This window comes from Fusarium solani, assembly GCF_023522795.1.
Source record: "Fusarium solani strain SB1 chromosome Unknown bctg00000015, whole genome shotgun sequence".
Lineage (NCBI taxonomy): Eukaryota > Fungi > Ascomycota > Sordariomycetes > Hypocreales > Nectriaceae > Fusarium > Fusarium solani.
In genome coordinates this window covers 152,755-169,280 of record NW_027072143.1, presented here as the reverse complement: position 1 = coordinate 169,280, position 16,526 = coordinate 152,755, and the positions used below count along the sequence as shown (strand labels likewise).

Sequence of the window (16,526 nt, the reverse complement as noted above, 5' to 3'; positions counted from 1 at the left end):
AAGGATTGACTACTCAGGCTCCCCATTTGAACTGTCGCTATCCTCTCCGTCATCACTTATTCCCTCAATGTCGTTTCCTTCCTCATCTTCAAATCCCAGTTCCACCAGTGGCTGCTCTGCTGGTTCCCCGTCTCCAAGCTCTTCTCCTCGGGCTTGATTTGCTCGTTCAAGCAATGCTTGCTATATGCGTTTAGATTGGTTTACTAGCAAACAAATAGTGTGGCTTACATATTCGGCAACGCCCCCCGTTGGCGCTTTACGGTATGCCAGCACAGGTTGTTGACCACTTTCGATGTGTTGAATGATTCTATCTCGAAGACCAAGGTAGAAGCGCTTGAAAGGCCGCAACTTGTCCGGCTCCTGGCGAGTTCCAAGGACTACCTGATCGTAGCCCATTTCGAAAAGAACTTGGCGACACCAATTCTTTGTCTCCGGCTCCAAACATGTGCTAATGTCGATATCAGCCAATGGTCGCTCCATTTCACCTAGAACTGAGCGGTCAATGGGGATACCCCAGTTGCATGCCTTGTCTGGATCGGGGTAATGGTAATTCATCCAGGGCTGGCCGTGAATCACGTGTGGACGGTTCTTCTGAAGGCGAATTCGATGAAGATTCCACGCCTCCACAAAGTCGAAGAGTTCTTGGCGTAATACATCTTCGAAGACGGCGTAGATGGCAATCTGATCCTCCAACATATCGCTGTCAAAGTCCCCGTCCCTGGCGAGCTCCCCAAAGTAGTCTACCCACTGCCGGGACGAGACATGCAGCATGCGCTCCCACCAACTCTCAATCTTAACATTCTTCGTACTTGGAGCCGCCTTGTACGAATCTTTCAGGCGCTTCCCTTGCTGGAACACTTGCCCATGCCATTCCACTCGCCCGTCTGTTGCCAAAACAAAGTTCCAATGTGCTGCTGCGACCAATGGCGTTTCGCTGCCCCTGTCTGCTTGCAAATACCATGGCCGAAAGCCGTAGGCATCACATGCGGCCAAGTACTGCTTCAACACGCTCAAAGCAGTTGTAGCAGTGTGGCCAACATAGAACCAGATAATGTTGCGCGAGTAGGCGTCTATTGCGGCATATATCTCGAATCCATACGCCTTGAGCTTGTCATGACCGTCAATGCACCACTGGTAGTTTGGTCCTGGGACAAGGAACTGTCCCTTCTTCCTCCGAAACATCCTTTTCCGGAGTTCGACCTCATTTGGGAACATGATTTTGTACATCGCAAAGAGAGGGTCTCTTGGTACCCAGAGCTGCTTTTTCTGACGAAGATAAGGCTGGAGAAGGCTTTTGCCATATCCCGAAATAGCATTAGAGCGCCGCGTCATTTCGATGATGACTTGCTCTGTCTTTTCCAGCAACGCAAGGCGCTCCTCGTCGCTATTGATCCTGCGTACCCAGCGGCGGTCCGGGTGAAGCCTGATGCGCTTTAGACCTCGTTTCGTGATCGGCCAGCCCTGTCTCTGCAGAACGCCCAGCGTCTGCTTCTCGGTAAGCCCAACGCGAAAGATCAGGTCGCGGGTGGCCTCTATCAGCTCTGGGGTTTCTTTGGTACGGGCTTGCTGGCGCGGGAGACCCCAGCTTGCGATTCGGCGAGAGATTGTACTGAGATTGACTGCGACATGATATTGCTTCCGAAGCTTATACTGAATCCTGCTTCGCGAGACACCGTTAAGGTAGAGATGAGTGACATAGTCACGGTAGTGATCGATTGGATTGGGCGGACGTGCCATTGTTGGCGGTAATGTCGAAGGCGTGGGCGATTTTCTTGGTCCTCACGACAGGAAAAAGGGGGGACGGCGATGGCCTGGTCTCACTATACCCTAGCACGTTGACTCACCGCAATACCCCGCAGCGGTGTTGCAACTGGCCCGCTGCGGCTTAGTGTCAGGGGTTTACTGCTGGAACGTTGCCAAACCGGGAACAGGATCGACGCTGCTGACCTGCACATATTTACACAACCCACATCCCTTACAACCCTGGTTCCTACCTTCCCTTCTGTATCGTCGTATCCGTTGGAAAAGCCAATGGTCAACAGCGTTGTCATGCCCACAACCGATCCCGTCATTGTAAGTGAAACTGGTGCCGGTGACCTGACGGAGGGGGACTCGCCCAGCAGGAGTTAACATAGTCAAGAAGGGCAGAGGATTGGTCCGACCCAACGCCCGCAAATCCACGGCCAAGGTTACCGTACGATCCAATAAGTCCTCATGTGGCGAAGAGACGGCTGCTAACACGCTCGTCCGAGCAGAAGAAGAAGCAGACGAAAAAGGCCCCTCCCATCGGCTCGGTGCGTGACTTCCCATGCCGCCCCTGCGTCACACGCGCCACCAAAGCCCCCGGCCATGAATGTGCCTCCCAAGACAGTATGTTGGGTTGCCCCAGGATCATACACCTGCTACGCTGACATGCACGGAATAGATACTGGTGCTGCGTGCTGGGACTGCGCAAAGAACGCTCACACCTGCAGGCCGGTAAGGCATATCTGCTTGCTCTCAGGTATCGAGCCACTGACAAAGCTGCATCTCTAGGTCCCGGTTGGTGCTCTTGCTGCTGTGCGCGCCTTTTGGGAGCTGAATCGGCAGCTCAAGCGTGCGAATTCCGATCCAGACGATGCCTGGCGGACTGCTGCACAGCGCGCAGCACAACAATTACGAGCTTGCGGTAGTGGTGCGGCTCTTCCTGCCGCTCCAGGACCAGCTCCCGCTTTGGCTTCGTTCGGCGAGATAGCTGAGAAGAGCCCCGAGGAGCGAAAGATCATGGCGCTGGAGACCATCGCTGAGGCTGCTCGGCTCTGGATTGTGAGCGGGATCAAGTCGTCAGATACATTTCCACTACTAACTCGATGCTCAGCAGCTCAATAAGCCGGACGAGGAGGACGAGGAGGACGAGGAAGAGATGGAAGAGGACAATTGAGCGTTGGTGTTGCCCAGTTCGACCGCCATGGTGGTGGCCGATGTCTGTAGGACGTGATAGAAATCTGCTTTGCTGGTCCGCTGCGGTCCCGCTGCTTTGATTACATTTTCCGTAACGCGAAAAAAATCCAAGAATCTACGCTGAGGTACACGGAGCAATGTACTGCGGGGTGGGTTGCCCATCTCGCTAACCCGTTTCGTCTCTCTTGCGGTGGTTTGTGGGGTTTTGCAACAGTGACCCCTATAGTCTGCCGTACACTCTTTCGCCAACCCCACTCTTTCGCCACGCAAAAAAAAAAAGCACCACCAAAAATCAACAACTTTACTTACACAGAACTTGACCAAAATGATAGATATGCGCAAAAATTTTCGTTTTATAAATAATAAATGCACATATCTATTGAATCCTGTGTCTTTTGATAAGCCGCCCTGATCGCGTGGTTGGTTGATGGGGTATGGTTTCCTCTCTGACTTCAATGACCGAGCCAGCCTCCGATTCTGACTCAGGCTCGCTTGAGCTGCCACATTCCACCACAACAGGCATAATTTGAGTCTCCTCTTCGGATATGGCCTCTACAGCAGCTAGAGTCTCGCCAAGAGTCATAAAACGCTTGTTAGGATTCGGCACCGCCTTCCTCTTCTTCCCTCTCTTCAGGCGAGCCAATTCCTCTTCTAGGCTAGCAATCCTCGCAGTATGCGCCGCTACCGTCTGCTGTTGAGCCTCAAACCCCTTGGCTATTACGTTGTACCGTCTTCGTGTCTTTGGCGTTTTGTTCAGCCCAAGATCACGGATTTGACGGCTCGTCTGTGGTGTATCGTCCGAGTCAAAATACGGCCTGGGTTCGGGAGTCGCTCTTGGGCTGCCATTTGACCTCTCTTCTTGGATTTCTGGGTGCTGCAGCGCTTTGGCACGTGAGATCGGCCAATTCCCAGTAACCCTCCAGCCGGAGAGTATGTTCTTCTTAGTCATTCCAACTCGACGCGCCTTGGCGTAGGCCCTGATGAAATTAACCTTGTCCATTGGAGTGGAATCAGTCAACGAAGCGAACTTTTCTAACTCTCGTCGATATGCGGCTTTGGAGGCATTGAATACTCCATTGTCCAACGGCTGGAGCCCATGAGAGCAGTGTGCTGGCAGATAACAACAGTAAACGTTGTTCAGAAAGCATGTGGCCATCCATTCATCCTTCCGTCGCTCAGTAGTGATCTTGGGCTGAAGAGAACGAAGAACATACCGTTGCATGACTCCCATGACCATCTAAAATGATCAGTCTCGCGTCGGAGTCGTCGGCAGGCGTGGTCTGGGGCAGATAGACTCTTTCAAGCCATTCAACGCCAATATGATCGTCAGTCCACCCGTTAGGCGAAGTTATGTAATACCAGTCTGCTATCGTCTTGAATTCCTCAAGAAACCACTGTTTCTGGAGTTCCTTCCCCTTGAAGATTATGCCAGGGATTAAAGCGCGGCCGTCAGCAGTGATAGCCTCGATAAATGAAGTCCAATTCCGAGTCTGTGGTCCCTTGAGAAATGCCTTCCGCTTTGGGTCCGCGCTTCCAACAACCAGGCCATCTAAGCCTAAATAAAAAGGATTAGTCGGTCAAATTTCAAGCACTGACAAGGTATACAGATAGATGCTTACCGAAACCAGTCATAATACCCCCTTCGTCAACGTTGACGGTGTTTTCGGGCTTGATCCAGCCGTACTGGCCCTCCCTGATATCAAAGTACCAATCAACCGCTTTGGGTGTGAAAGAGTCGAACCTCTTGGCTTCTTGACGTCTACCCATCTTGGTCTTTAGATCTGCGCGGCGACTGATAAACTTGATCACCCAGTTGCGTCCTAAGTCGGGATGTTCGCCCTGCTGTCTCAACAGGCCCATGACACAGGCGCGAATCTGACTGTGGGGCGGAGCGTAGCCCAAGGACTCCTGCCGGAGTATCCAGGCAGCCAATCTATCCTCTTGGTTCTTGGATAAGCGTCGATGAGGGTGGATCTGCTCTTTAACGGCCCCGCGGCCGTTAAGTCTATCGACTAGAGTGCTTCGAGGCACTCCCCGTCTCTGAGCGGCTTGAGGAGGTGAAACGCCATCATCAGTAACATCCAAGATAGCCTCTGCCATGTTTTCCTCTGTATATTTCCATCGAGGTCTCGACCTAGGCATTTTCTCGTCGTTGTCGCAGATAAAGGTCAAAAAACACGGGAAAGAGCGGTGAGGAGTTTGATGATTAAACCAACAGTATTTCCATAACACAGCATGCATAGATCACATACCCCGCACAACCTAAGAGAGCTAAAGTCGTTAACTCCAATCATTTCTATAATCAATAGAGGCATTATCTCCTAAGTAGCTATTTACTTTGGCCAATTCTGGTATAAGTGAAGTTGGTGAGTTTTGGTGAAGCTTTTTTTATTTTGCTTGCCGAAAGAGGGGTTGTGCCGAAAGAGGGGTTGTGGATGGTAGCGAGGGCAGATCCTATCAAAGAAGGCGCTTATCTTGGCCAGCTTGACGAACTTATCAAAGTCTGTTCCCAAAGCTAGATTCACTGCCGTAATCGGCGAGGGAGCGAGCCTCGCTCGCTTCCGTGGCGGTACCTTTCTGCAGTAGAAGATATGGTCAGGTGTTTTGCGTCGATTGCATGAGCAGAGCACTCATGCTTCAGTATGATTGAACCTCTCGTGATATGCGGCAAAATCCCCGTGAAGGGACCTTGCAGCGAGTAAGTGGTGCAAGACTGTACGCGGGAGCGAGAGTTCCGGCGGGCAGGCTATTGTCGCCTTGAGATTGAATCTCTTATACTGCTCAGGGGAGGCGGAAGGCCACCAGGTTCTGAATGCTTCTTTTGGTTTCTGCCTCGCGATTCTTCGCAGGTAGGCCAGCGTGGGTCGCGCGCCCTCGGGCTCGGGCAGCGAGGATGCTGCTTTTGCTAGTTCATCGGCTTGTTCGTTACCGGGGATTTTGGTGTGACCGGGTACCCAGCGCACTTGAGTGGCCCCATGGGATGCTACTAGGGACTGGAACTCGAGGAAGACTTCCTGCGAGGAGTCTGATGGTGTGCCCCGCAGGCATGTAGCGGCAGCGAGGTTGTCTAGGCAGATGAAGATGTCTCGGGTTGCTGATTCCTGCAGGTGTAGGGCGGCTTTCAAGCCTTCCAATGCCCCTGCGGCTTCGGCATCAAAGACCTCAGCCGGTCCGAGTCGTCCTGATCCATCAAGGATCGGGAGGCTATTTTGGTGGATAGTATAGCCATAGGCCCATAGCTGGCGGCTCCATCCGAGGATAGAGAGCCATCTGAGTATACGACCAGGGTGAGCGGGTCGAGTGTCTGGGCCCAATGGAGGAAGGCTCCAGCTGTCTCTTCTTTCGATGCTATCTGCAGCGGCGTCACTTGCTTATCGCCAATCACGTTGCTGGATGAGCTTTGGTCGTGCGCAGGGTGCGAGAAGCTCATCAGTGCGTCGAAGACGTGTCCTAAAGTTGCCCTCTGGCAGTGCTTGGTATTTTCGTTTGATAAGGTCGTGGTAAGTAGGTTGGCGGGGTAGGCATGTTCGGCTCGCCAGGGGGTGAGCCTCATCGAGCGACTTGAGTCGTGCAGAGAAGCGGAGCCGCCGTGCTTCGAGAAGCTGGGCGACTGGTGGTATTCCGCTTTCCCGGTGGAGGGCGGCGATGGGTGTTGTCTTCCAGACAGGTAGGATGGCTCTCATGGATTGGTTCATGGCCTCGGTCATTCTCTGGATGAGATGCTGGTTGCTCGATGGTACGTCTTTGGATGGTTGGTTCCACCGCGGCCGGCTTGTGCCCGGGTACCACGCCTCGGCGCCGTGGAGCAGGACCGGCTCGACGCATGCTCTAACGGCGCTTCGCACGGCGCTCGGCAGCGGACCGTGTTTCGTGTTGGCGAGTCCCCGCAAGTGGTAGGCCACCGCCTTTGCTTTCGCCGCCCACTTTTCAACGTGGACTCGGAATGACAGTCTACTGTCAAGCCAGATACCCAGCCAGCGCAGGGCCGATTCGGGCTGTTTCACGACGTCACCGTGGCGTATCACCGGGGAGGACCTGAGTTTGCTGCGAGAGAAGTGCATGACTTCGGTCTTTTCGGGGTCGAAGGAGACACCGTTTGCCGCGCCCCAGCGGATCATTTCTTCGATGGACGCAGACGCCGCAGCGGTGGTCTCGTCGACCGTGTCACCTGTGAAAAGGATGGCCGTGTCGTCTGCGTAGCCGAAGCGGCTTTGGGGGTTGCTTAGACGGTAGATGGGCTCCGTGTAGAGCAGAAACAGTATCGGCGATACCGGCGACCCCTGAGGGAGGCCACACTGGAGGGGAGAGGAAGCGGTGACGGTGTCTTGGTACCTGACACGCGCAGATCGGCCGCCCATGAAAGATCCAGCCCATCTGGCCAGATGATCGGGCCAGCCTTGTTCGCGTAGGCGCAGAACCAGCCTGTTGCGCATGACGGTGTCGAACGCGCCTTGGATGTCCATCGTGACCAATGTGGCCACCTTGTTGCATGCGAATGCCTCTTCGATGTCGTGGATCAAGGCAGTCACCAGGTCCGTTGCAGACCTCTTCGGGAGTGCCCCGGCCTGTTGCGGGTGGAGGACTTGGTAGTGGATGGCTGCCCATGCTAGCCGGCGTGCAGTTAGTCGTTCTAGCCCTTTGCCGAGGCAGGAGAGCAGTGAGATGGGCCGCCACGCCCGCGGCTTCGTGAGGTCCCTTCGTCCCGGTTTCGCAATCATGACCACCTCCGCCTCCCTAAATGGTTCTGGGTGATGGCCTATAGTGAGGCATGCCTGAAATAGGCGGCGGACGTGCGTCCCGATAATATGCCACACGGCCTCGAGGAGTTTGACTGTGATGTTGTCTGATCCTGGGGAAGTGTTTCCCGTATGGAGGGTCGCGTACTGCGCCTCTTCCAGGGAGATTTCTAGTGGGAATGGTATCGATCTAGGAGGGTGCACCTCGATCCAGGGGTCCTGGATATCGTCTTCTGCGGTTCGGCATTCTAGGGTGGCTTGTCGGAGTGCGTTTGCCTTATCCATCTGGGTTTCGTAGACGACGTCGCCGACTTGCAGCGGTGGTGGTTGGAAGGCCCCTGGGGACTTTAGCCATCGCACTGCTTTGAAGACAGAGCTACTATCCGAGAAGCTGTCGATGAGGTTCCGCCAGTAGAGTCTTTTTGCTCGGCGGACGACACGGTGGAGGTCTCGTTTGGCAAATTGGACTTCTTGGTTAAACCCGAGGGGGTAGAGTCTTCTTATGGCGCGGAATTCGGCCGCGGCGCTGGCGCATTCTTCGGTCCACCAGGGTGCAGTACGCGCTCCCTTCCGCGAAGGTCGGCCGGCCGCTCTCGCCGCCGATGTTAGGAGGTTCACAAGCCTCGAGGCGAGCTCGTCAAGCTCTGATGGGGTCGAGTCCGCGAGAGGGATTTGCGCAGCTCCGAGCTCTACGATTTCGACAAATCGTTTGAGCTCGTCATTTGTTGTCACGCGGATCCGGCCCGGTTGCATCGGGACCGGTGTTATGTCGGGGAGGGTGAGCTTGAGTGTGAAGTGATCAGAGCTGGTCGCGAGATGGTCCTCGATAGCGGCTTCAGCCAGTGGTATATTGGTAAAGGCAAGGTCGATGGTGTTTCCATGTGGGTTTGTCGGGATATCTGGGGTATTCAGTAGGCTTAGATCGTTTTCCGAGGCCCAGGAGGCGATGTCTTGTCCCCGGTTGGTAGCCTGCCCGGTCTGCCAGGTATGATGTCTGGCGTTGAAGTCGCCAGCAACGAGACAGCGCTCCGGGACAGGCCATCGTAGCAGATTGTTCAGTGCGTCTTTCTCGTCGCTCTGGCGGTAGAAGTTGACCATGGTCACTTCGTTAACCCTGAGTCAAAGCATACTTGCCTATCCTGATACGCTATCCTGATATCATCTCTGCTATCCTGCTATATCGGATATGATATATATCGGATATCGGATATAGCTAAGCTAGCTTATCCTGATATCAGGATAGCTATCAGCATAAGCGACCGGCTCTGATTGGCCAAATGTTATCTTATCAGCTGAAAAGACCCACATTTTCTCTGTTGGCTGTGTCTCCTGTCAAGCTCCGGAGACCTTCGCTTACTGTTGGAGGTATCAAGGGCAAGGATCACAATCATCGTGAATAGCTTCACGGTCAACGTGAACGCTACACCATCATTAGCGTTAGGCAACAGCCTGCTGCCTATGAGATCAGCAGACTGAACACAGGTATAAGAGACCGACTTTCGTCGCTCCTTTAAATGAAAAATCAAGCGCTCATTTTTATTTTGTGGTCCTCAATCTACACTGATCTTTTGTGTCTATTGTTATATCATCTCTGCTAAAGCTGCTAAAGCTGCTATCCTGATATCATCTCTGCTATCCTGCTAAGCTGATATCATATCAGGATAGTGTGTTATCCTGATATCAGGATAATTTATCATATCAGATATGATATCAGGATAGGCAAGTCTGAGCCAAAGAGTGTCTCGGGTCTGAAAGGGCCGGATCTGGTCCGCTAGGAGCCTTGGGTCCCGTCGGACATACTTCATAACTCTGGGCCGAGTGTCGTTGCTGTTCCATGTGTCGACTGGCGCGAATGTGTCGTACGCCGGGTGTGTTTTGGTGATGCATTGCAAGCTTGTGAAGGCCGTCCATGGTTCCTGTAGGAGGACGACGTCGTATCGTTCGGAATCGGCTAGTGCCAGGGCGCAATCGTGGGCCGGGGGGATCTTACCGACGTTAGCCTGAAAGATCCTGAGTGGCTGTCTATCCTTCTTTAGTGTTTGCAGATATCTATTCCTGGTCATGAGGACGGGTGATAAGGACTATGCGGCGTTTCCTTGGTGAACCAGGTCTGGGATGCTCCGGTTCCTCCTCTACTTCGGAGGTTGTAGCCACCATTATGCATGAGGGCGCTCTTGATGCGGTTGGGCTAGATGCGTGAGCGTCCAGCTGTTCTTGCGGTGTATTGGTGTCGCGTTGCGGTTCTGGGTTGCGCTGACGGTACGTCTCAGCACCTATCGTCCGGATATGTTCTCTCTGCTCCCTATTTAGTCGGCGAAAGACGCCGTGCACTTTCCTCGGTCGAGCCGGACACTTGTGGAAGTTGGCCTGGTGGGGGCCCGCACAGTTGGCGCACTGCTCTGCTGCGACACAGTCATCCAGGGCGTGGCCCGTCTTGCCGCATCGTTGACAGCGAGGCTGTCTATGGCACATCCGGATGGGATGGTAGTCCCAGCATGTTTCGCACTGCCTGGGGCGGTCGGTTTTGTCGAAAAATCTAGCCGGACGGCTGCCAAAGACAGACCAATATTTCCTAATTGGCTTTAGGAAAGACACAAGCAGGGTCTTAGTCAGAGGGTCTTCCGAGGCCTGTCGCGAGGGGCGCACGTCGACGGGCTTGAGCCCCGTCTGGATCTCTATCTCATCGCTGACAATACTGTCAACGTCAACCTCCTTGCCGTGGAAGTCAGTCAGTCTTCGGGGAAAGTCCGAGATCACATAGGTGAACCATGTCTTGTTAGTCTCTATGGCCGTGGCGCCCAGGTCCGCCGCCCACTCGGACTGCTTCTCCACGAGGTAGTCGCGGGTCTCAGGGTCGGCGGTCTGGACGGCCCATCCCGATCTGACGGGGAATACCTGCCGGATCTTGTTTGAGATGGCGCCGAGTTTTTCGCAGATGTGGGTCCGGATCGCGTAGCAACTCTGGGTCCGGGCCGGGGCGCTAGCTTCTAGGCGGATGAAGACGCGGAGGTCCTCGCGGGGTGGGGCGATAGTCGCCGGTCGTCCCTGGCGACGCGGGGCGTCAGATTGTTGTCGATGTTGTTGTTGTCGTTGGCGTTGGGGAGGCAGATGGCCGGGATCAGCCGCAGGAGGTGAGGTAGCGGCGCTGCTGTACGTAGGCTTGGGGGTTGGTCCAGCACCGGAGAGCTCGCGGCTCCAGGAGTCTAGAAAGCTGTTGGCGAACTGTTGGGCGAATTGTCGTTCCGGTCCAGTGGTGAATTGTTGCGCAGCTTCTTCGAACTTGGCACAGAAAGCCTGGAAGACCGTCAGTTTGGCGTTATACTCCTCTACACGTTCGCGTGCGAGCCTATTGGCTGACTCGATAATAGAGACTGGTCGTTGTCCAGGAGGTGATGAGGGGGGTCAGGGCGAGCTCCTTCCGTAGCTGCGGCAGTGGTGGTGGTGGCATTAAGTGGCGAGGACGGCGTTTGAGCCATGCGCCCGGGATCGGGTGAGACACCAATTGGGCCGTTCACGATCGCGGGGCTGTTCTGCAAGAGAGCTGCACGGGCTCCTCGGTTCAGGTTGGCGGGGGTGTGGATACCCAAGTCAAAGGGATCCGGAGCAGCGGGCGGGTTCGTCGTAGACGATGCCATCGCCGCCGCGTGCGGCTGCGCAACGCGCAGGTTGGGACGTTTGGTGTGCGATTGTTAAGGATTAAGGTGTAGATAAGGCTACTTTCTTAGCACTTGCATGCCAAGAAAGTGTGATTACAAGGGAAGGTTGCGGAGTCGGAGCATATAGATGATCCGGCAGTTCTAGGGTAACCGCTCTCTGTGCAAGGGATATCAGATTGTCAGACAACTGGCTCCACAGGGATCATTGATGGCACCAGTCAATTGATGAGAATTATCTAAGGAGCAAGAACTCAATGGCAAGACGCGTTGAGTCGTGCAGCTCTTTATACACAAATGAAAGTGTTGCCTGTTTAGGCAGTAGCAGCTGCATTGCAGGCAGCTGCGCTAGTGGGGCCAGGGCTTGATATGCGACACAGGGTCATTTGTGCAACAATGCGGGATTATTCATGAAAAAGAGGTACTTCTATTTTGGCGGTATCAGCTCCGTTGTAGAGGTATCTTTTCTTTTTGCGAGTCAAGGGCCCCTTTTGCTGGTCAGCGCGCCCCCCGTGGGAGCGGCAGCGACCACGGGGGTGCCGAATTGGAGGCCCCCACAGGTATGCTTTAGGCAACTCTGCGGGACGGAGTATCCCCCACCAGAGACAACCTCAGAAAACAATCAATCAGCACACTGCTGCTGCTCATTATCGTTTACCTGGCCCTTGATCCTTTTAGCACGCTCAGTGCGACACCCGGTTACTGCTCTGACACGGCTGAAATTTTCTCATATGCCAGTAAGCAAGCATGAAACCACCCCAATTGACAAAGGGAACCGTATCTCTTATTAGCCTCTGACGAATAGAGATCATGGGAATACTGGACAAACCCGGCGGAACTCACTGTCGGTATTTTGAACAAGCTGCCGCTACCCGGTTAAATGTCAACAGAACACATTGAAGTCCCTTTCCTGGCCAATCTTGCTGCCACATACTTGCACAGTGCGCTCCCAACTCCTCGGCCCGAGCCTTCTCATGAAAGAATCCGAAAACCGGCAACTACTATCAGCCTCCGCCTGTTCGAGGTTCCCATTTTTGATGTAAGTGCTCTGTTAAGCTATCATGGTTTAGAGAATGTTAGCTGAATGGAACAGAAGCCGGTGAACTACAGCGCGTTCACGGAATGGGCCTTCTTCCCTTCCCCAGACCTTGTCCCTGCGACGTGCCCGAACATTACCGTCACCGTGGGTCCCTCCCAGCCTCGTTCAGCTTGCTTCATTGGTTCCCACTTAACCCAGCCCCATCGTCCCTGGACTTGGCCGGTGGTCGTCGATTCCTCATCCCTCGACCACGCTTGCGGATGAACACATCTTGATCATCATCATCATCATCGCCGTCGTCCATGTGGCTGCGAGACATGGCATTTCCCCCAACCCCACCGCTGTGCTCGATATCTTCTAAACTGTCGTCAGTATCCATGGCCTGCGGCCTTGGCAAGCCAAGTGCCGTCACCACTGGTTGTGTCACTTCGGGAGACTCAGTACGAGGCCGATCTGGTGTCATGGCAACTGATTGCTCGGGCATCGGGGCGGGAGCGGGCTTGGACGCCCTGTGCGGATACTTTCTAGGCCTTCCACTGCCGGGTCTGGCTCCGCCCCGTTTTCCCCGTGTCTTGGGCTCTCGAGACTTGCCCATATGCTCGGCCATTGCTGACTTCAGAGGCTGACGTGCTCGTTTTCGAAGCCTGTCCGAACCCTTCCCTAACGCAAAGTCCGAGTCAGTTGCTGACGGAGACCCGGCGCAAGACCCAGCCGCATCTGTTGCCGTTGGATGATACTCGTCCTCCTCAGAGTCATCCTGTACCTCTCGCTTCCGCTTTCGCGGTAGTTTAGGTATGAATTCGGGCGACTCGTACATTTCCGAGTCATCGTCTTCAAGGACTTGACGCGAGGCCTTCTCGCCCTTGCCAGGATTCTTTTTGTCAGACTTGGGAGCTTTTCTTGCTACTCCCTGTCCATTATCGGCGCGGTTTGGACGGCGTGTCCGCTTCTTGGCCTCGTCAGACATCTCTCCCGCCTTATGGTCGAGCAGCTTCTTGGTCAGATTGGGGAAGTTCTTGCCATAATTGAAGAAGAGTTCCTCGCCAGCCTGAATGTCACGCGTCGCAGTGAATTTGATCCGGTATTCGCCATTGACGTAAAGAATTCGAGGCGTAATGTTGCAGCCACGCTTGTCGCCGTCTGACTTCTCCGACGCATGGTTGATATAGCGGCTCAGGTTGCCATACATAGCCGCGTCCACCCAAATGCCTTCATTTTCGAGAAGCGTAAAGACGTATGAGGTGTTAGATTCTTCATCGAATACATCACCGCGTCTGGCCTCTCTCCGGACGCCTTCGTCATGGGTGATGAGTTCTCCAACATACTCGATGATGAAATCACCCTGTGCGATAAATTCAGCTGCGAAAAGCCCGTAGCCAACTCCCTCTAGCTGGCTTTGGCCTAACGCGAGAGCCCTGGTAAGACCCCGCTGTAAAGAACAGTTCTGGCAGCCAGTCGCGTGGAGGAGTTCATCTTCGGCATTTTCAGGATCAGCCCTCTTGAGAACGCCACAAGTACCGCAGAGATCTGGATCGCACTCGCGGTTCAGCTGCACACAAACACATGGTCTATCCTTTTGTTTCGAAAGACAAGTTTTGCCTTGCGAATGGCAGGCGCAGCCAGTGAATTTGTACGCGCAATTCTCCACCGTGCATCCGCAGTACTTCTCACATAAATATCCGTACTGGACGCAAATGCAATTTTCCAGGGTACATGGTCCTTCGTGAGAGCAGGGCTCAATCAGCTCACGCTGTTGATGCTCCTGGCTGCGTGTGCGATTTTCCCAGTCGCCAATGAGCGCCTTTTTGAAGCGATCATACCATGAAACCGTCCTAGTTGGCGTCTTCCTGACTGGCTCAGGCGGAGGCAGTCTGATACCGAGGTGTTCATACTCGTGGAAAACATCGCGACAGTCGCGGTCGAGAAGGTGGGCCACAATGCAGAAGGGATCCTTTTTGACGCGACTGTGGTCGGCTGTCGCAACCGTGGATCGCATAACGATGTGCTCTTCCGGCGTCCAAGGCCGCTGCGCAGAGTTTACCGCGAAAGTGGTCGATGTTTGGTAGCAGTTGCGTTTGCACGGTTTAAGAGGATGCCCGTTGGCGATGTTGGCCCTGTCGGACAGAATGCGTCTTCTTCGCTTAAGGGTATCTGAGAGGCGAGGAAGCATCGAAAGGTTTCGTTTGCAGTTGGAAGCATCATACTCTCCATGCTCGCAGGAATGACTGAAGCAGATGAGACAGCCAAGAATACAATAAGTTCCCAGATTGAATTCGGCAGCCTCGAATTCGTCCTCGTATTGAGAGTCAGAACCATCCTTGGCCGTCTGTTTAGTATCCATGATGCTGTCGACAGACTCATCGAGTAGGAGGACGTCTCGAAGCGTAATCTGCTTCGTCGAAGGCTGGTTTTGGTGGAATACACGGTAAAATGCTTCCGTGAACATTTCGGCAGCCCTGTTGGCCTGGGGGTAGGTAGTGGACTCGGCTAGGCGATGGGAATTGAGGATGTCGGACTTCTGTCGGGGCGCGATTGCATCATCGGGTGAGCGACTTGCCATGTACCGGATCAGGGTTGATTTATCGCAACCGGGAAGCCTGAGCCTGTCCAGCCAGTTTTCAAGGTAGAGCGAGACAGTCGAGGCGAATTCCGAGCGGACAGTTACGCGCACTTTTTCCTCGCGACTCATTGGCTTAAATCCGGATTTGCGGTCAATGTCCTCCAGCTCCTGCAACCAAACGTTGTACTTTGACTCCTCAGAACTCTCAAGGTCCCTCAGGTGGGGAACAAATGTCAGCATCGTATTTGGAGTGAGGATGCTCTTTTTGATTTCCACGTGGTGAAAACGATACCGGGGAACGCGCTCTTCGTCGGTCTGGATGCGCATAACCTCATAGCGATCCTCACGTTTGTTGTTCTTGGGGTTGAAGTGTTCCTTTTTTTTTATGTCAGTATCGATTTTATCAAAGTATATGGGGCCGACTACTTTGAATTTGATTCTTATCGTTTCAGCCTCGTCGTTTGACGCAGGTTTGCTGCTGAGGCCGGCAAAGAGATCGTTGCCAGTGAGAACACGGCGCTCCGTAGCCTTGGTGGATTCGATGATGTAGGACGTCATGCGTGCATGTCCGTCTTTGATATCTTGGCGAAATGTGGTTAAAGCTTGAACGATGCGAGAGATATCCCATTCTGGCTTTCGCAGGGTTTGATACTTGAGGCTTATAGCTTTGGCATTTTTAGTTGCTTTGGGGGAATGATACTCCAAAGTCGGCGTCACCTGTCGATGCCCCAAATTGGGGGATCGCACGCCAGATAACCTCGGCATGTCTTGGGCATCATCCCATTCATCATTTGACGTGGTTGCCTTTTGTGCTGACCTAAACGTCGGTTGCGACGGGTGAGGTGGCTCAAATGAATGAAAGCTGAATTGGCCTTGGCCAGGTCGTTTCTGAGGCGGACTGACGGGCGCGCAGCCGGTACCACTAGCGGGATCGTGCAGAACAAATCGGGCATTAGTCGTCTCGAAACGAGCCGGCCGTGGCGATGGTGATCGTCGTGGAAGAGGAGAATTATCCCCAGGATTGCTTGGATCGTCCAGGGTCAGGTAGGTTACCTTGAGTTGTGTGGGAGGATGAGCAGGACCAGGAGCAGGAACTGCACCCGGAATTGGGCCTGGAGCCATGGCTGCGACTAACTTTGTCAAAGTTTTCTAGGATTGTCCCTCTCCTTCAGTCACGGCTGCCTGCACCATTCCGCAATGAAAACGGTCTCGTGCTAGATGATAAAGTGAAAGGAAGGGCGACGCAATCTGCGAGTTTGCCCTGTCAGTCGGAAGGAGGTTTGCATAGGTTGGGTCCTGAGAACCTGAACGAAAGACGCGCGTGGCCAACTGAAGGCACAGGTCCTAACTGAAAAGCGAGCAGGTGCGGTTAATAGCACAAGTAAACCCACTAATCCAGTGAATGTTTCGCAAATAATCCCTCATGCGACGAGCCAACGATGCCGGCCAATCTAGTTTGCGCGTCAGACTTTTGTTGGGTTGCCTGTGAGGCTCGAGATGAAAGTGGTGATGATTGATTGACAAGCGGGCGTTGAGAGTCTGCAGGACTGGACAGGGGAACGCGTTCGCCAACAGAGCTTAGCGCGTCTCGCCGGCCA

At 54.0% G+C, this 16,526-nt stretch overlaps 5 protein-coding genes across 5 annotated transcripts; 1 reads left to right on the top strand and 4 right to left on the bottom strand.

Moving 5' to 3' along the window:
• Positions 1 to 9: 9 nt before the first annotated feature.
• On the bottom strand, positions 10 to 1,737 carry MRS44_018024 (uncharacterized protein; the record flags this gene model as incomplete). The annotated part of the gene is made up of 2 exons (XM_065616227.1): positions 10 to 180; positions 229 to 1,737. The coding sequence occupies 2 exons, from the start codon at positions 1,735 to 1,737 to the stop codon at positions 10 to 12; spliced, it is 1,680 nt and encodes a 559-aa protein (XP_065472299.1).
• Positions 1,738 to 2,049: 312 nt separating this feature from the next.
• MRS44_018023 (uncharacterized protein) lies at positions 2,050 to 2,920 on the top strand (the record flags this gene model as incomplete). The annotated part of the gene is made up of 5 exons (XM_065616226.1): positions 2,050 to 2,073; positions 2,256 to 2,370; positions 2,426 to 2,478; positions 2,536 to 2,805; positions 2,861 to 2,920. The coding sequence occupies 5 exons, from the start codon at positions 2,050 to 2,052 to the stop codon at positions 2,918 to 2,920; spliced, it is 522 nt and encodes a 173-aa protein (XP_065472298.1).
• A 396-nt stretch (positions 2,921 to 3,316) lies between these two features.
• On the bottom strand, positions 3,317 to 8,774 carry MRS44_018022 (uncharacterized protein; the record flags this gene model as incomplete). The annotated part of the gene is made up of 6 exons (XM_065616225.1): positions 3,317 to 4,027; positions 4,155 to 4,495; positions 4,560 to 5,074; positions 5,193 to 5,202; positions 5,660 to 6,244; positions 6,326 to 8,774. The coding sequence occupies 6 exons, from the start codon at positions 8,772 to 8,774 to the stop codon at positions 3,317 to 3,319; spliced, it is 4,611 nt and encodes a 1,536-aa protein (XP_065472297.1).
• A 951-nt stretch (positions 8,775 to 9,725) lies between these two features.
• MRS44_018021 (uncharacterized protein) lies at positions 9,726 to 11,311 on the bottom strand (the record flags this gene model as incomplete). The annotated part of the gene is made up of 2 exons (XM_065616224.1): positions 9,726 to 10,970; positions 11,009 to 11,311. The coding sequence occupies 2 exons, from the start codon at positions 11,309 to 11,311 to the stop codon at positions 9,726 to 9,728; spliced, it is 1,548 nt and encodes a 515-aa protein (XP_065472296.1).
• A 1,232-nt stretch (positions 11,312 to 12,543) lies between these two features.
• On the bottom strand, positions 12,544 to 16,050 carry MRS44_018020 (uncharacterized protein; the record flags this gene model as incomplete). Its single annotated transcript, XM_065616223.1, has 1 exon — positions 12,544 to 16,050. One exon carries the CDS (start codon positions 16,048 to 16,050, stop codon positions 12,544 to 12,546), a length of 3,507 nt encoding a protein of 1,168 aa, XP_065472295.1.
• Between the last annotated feature and the right edge of the window lie 476 nt (positions 16,051 to 16,526).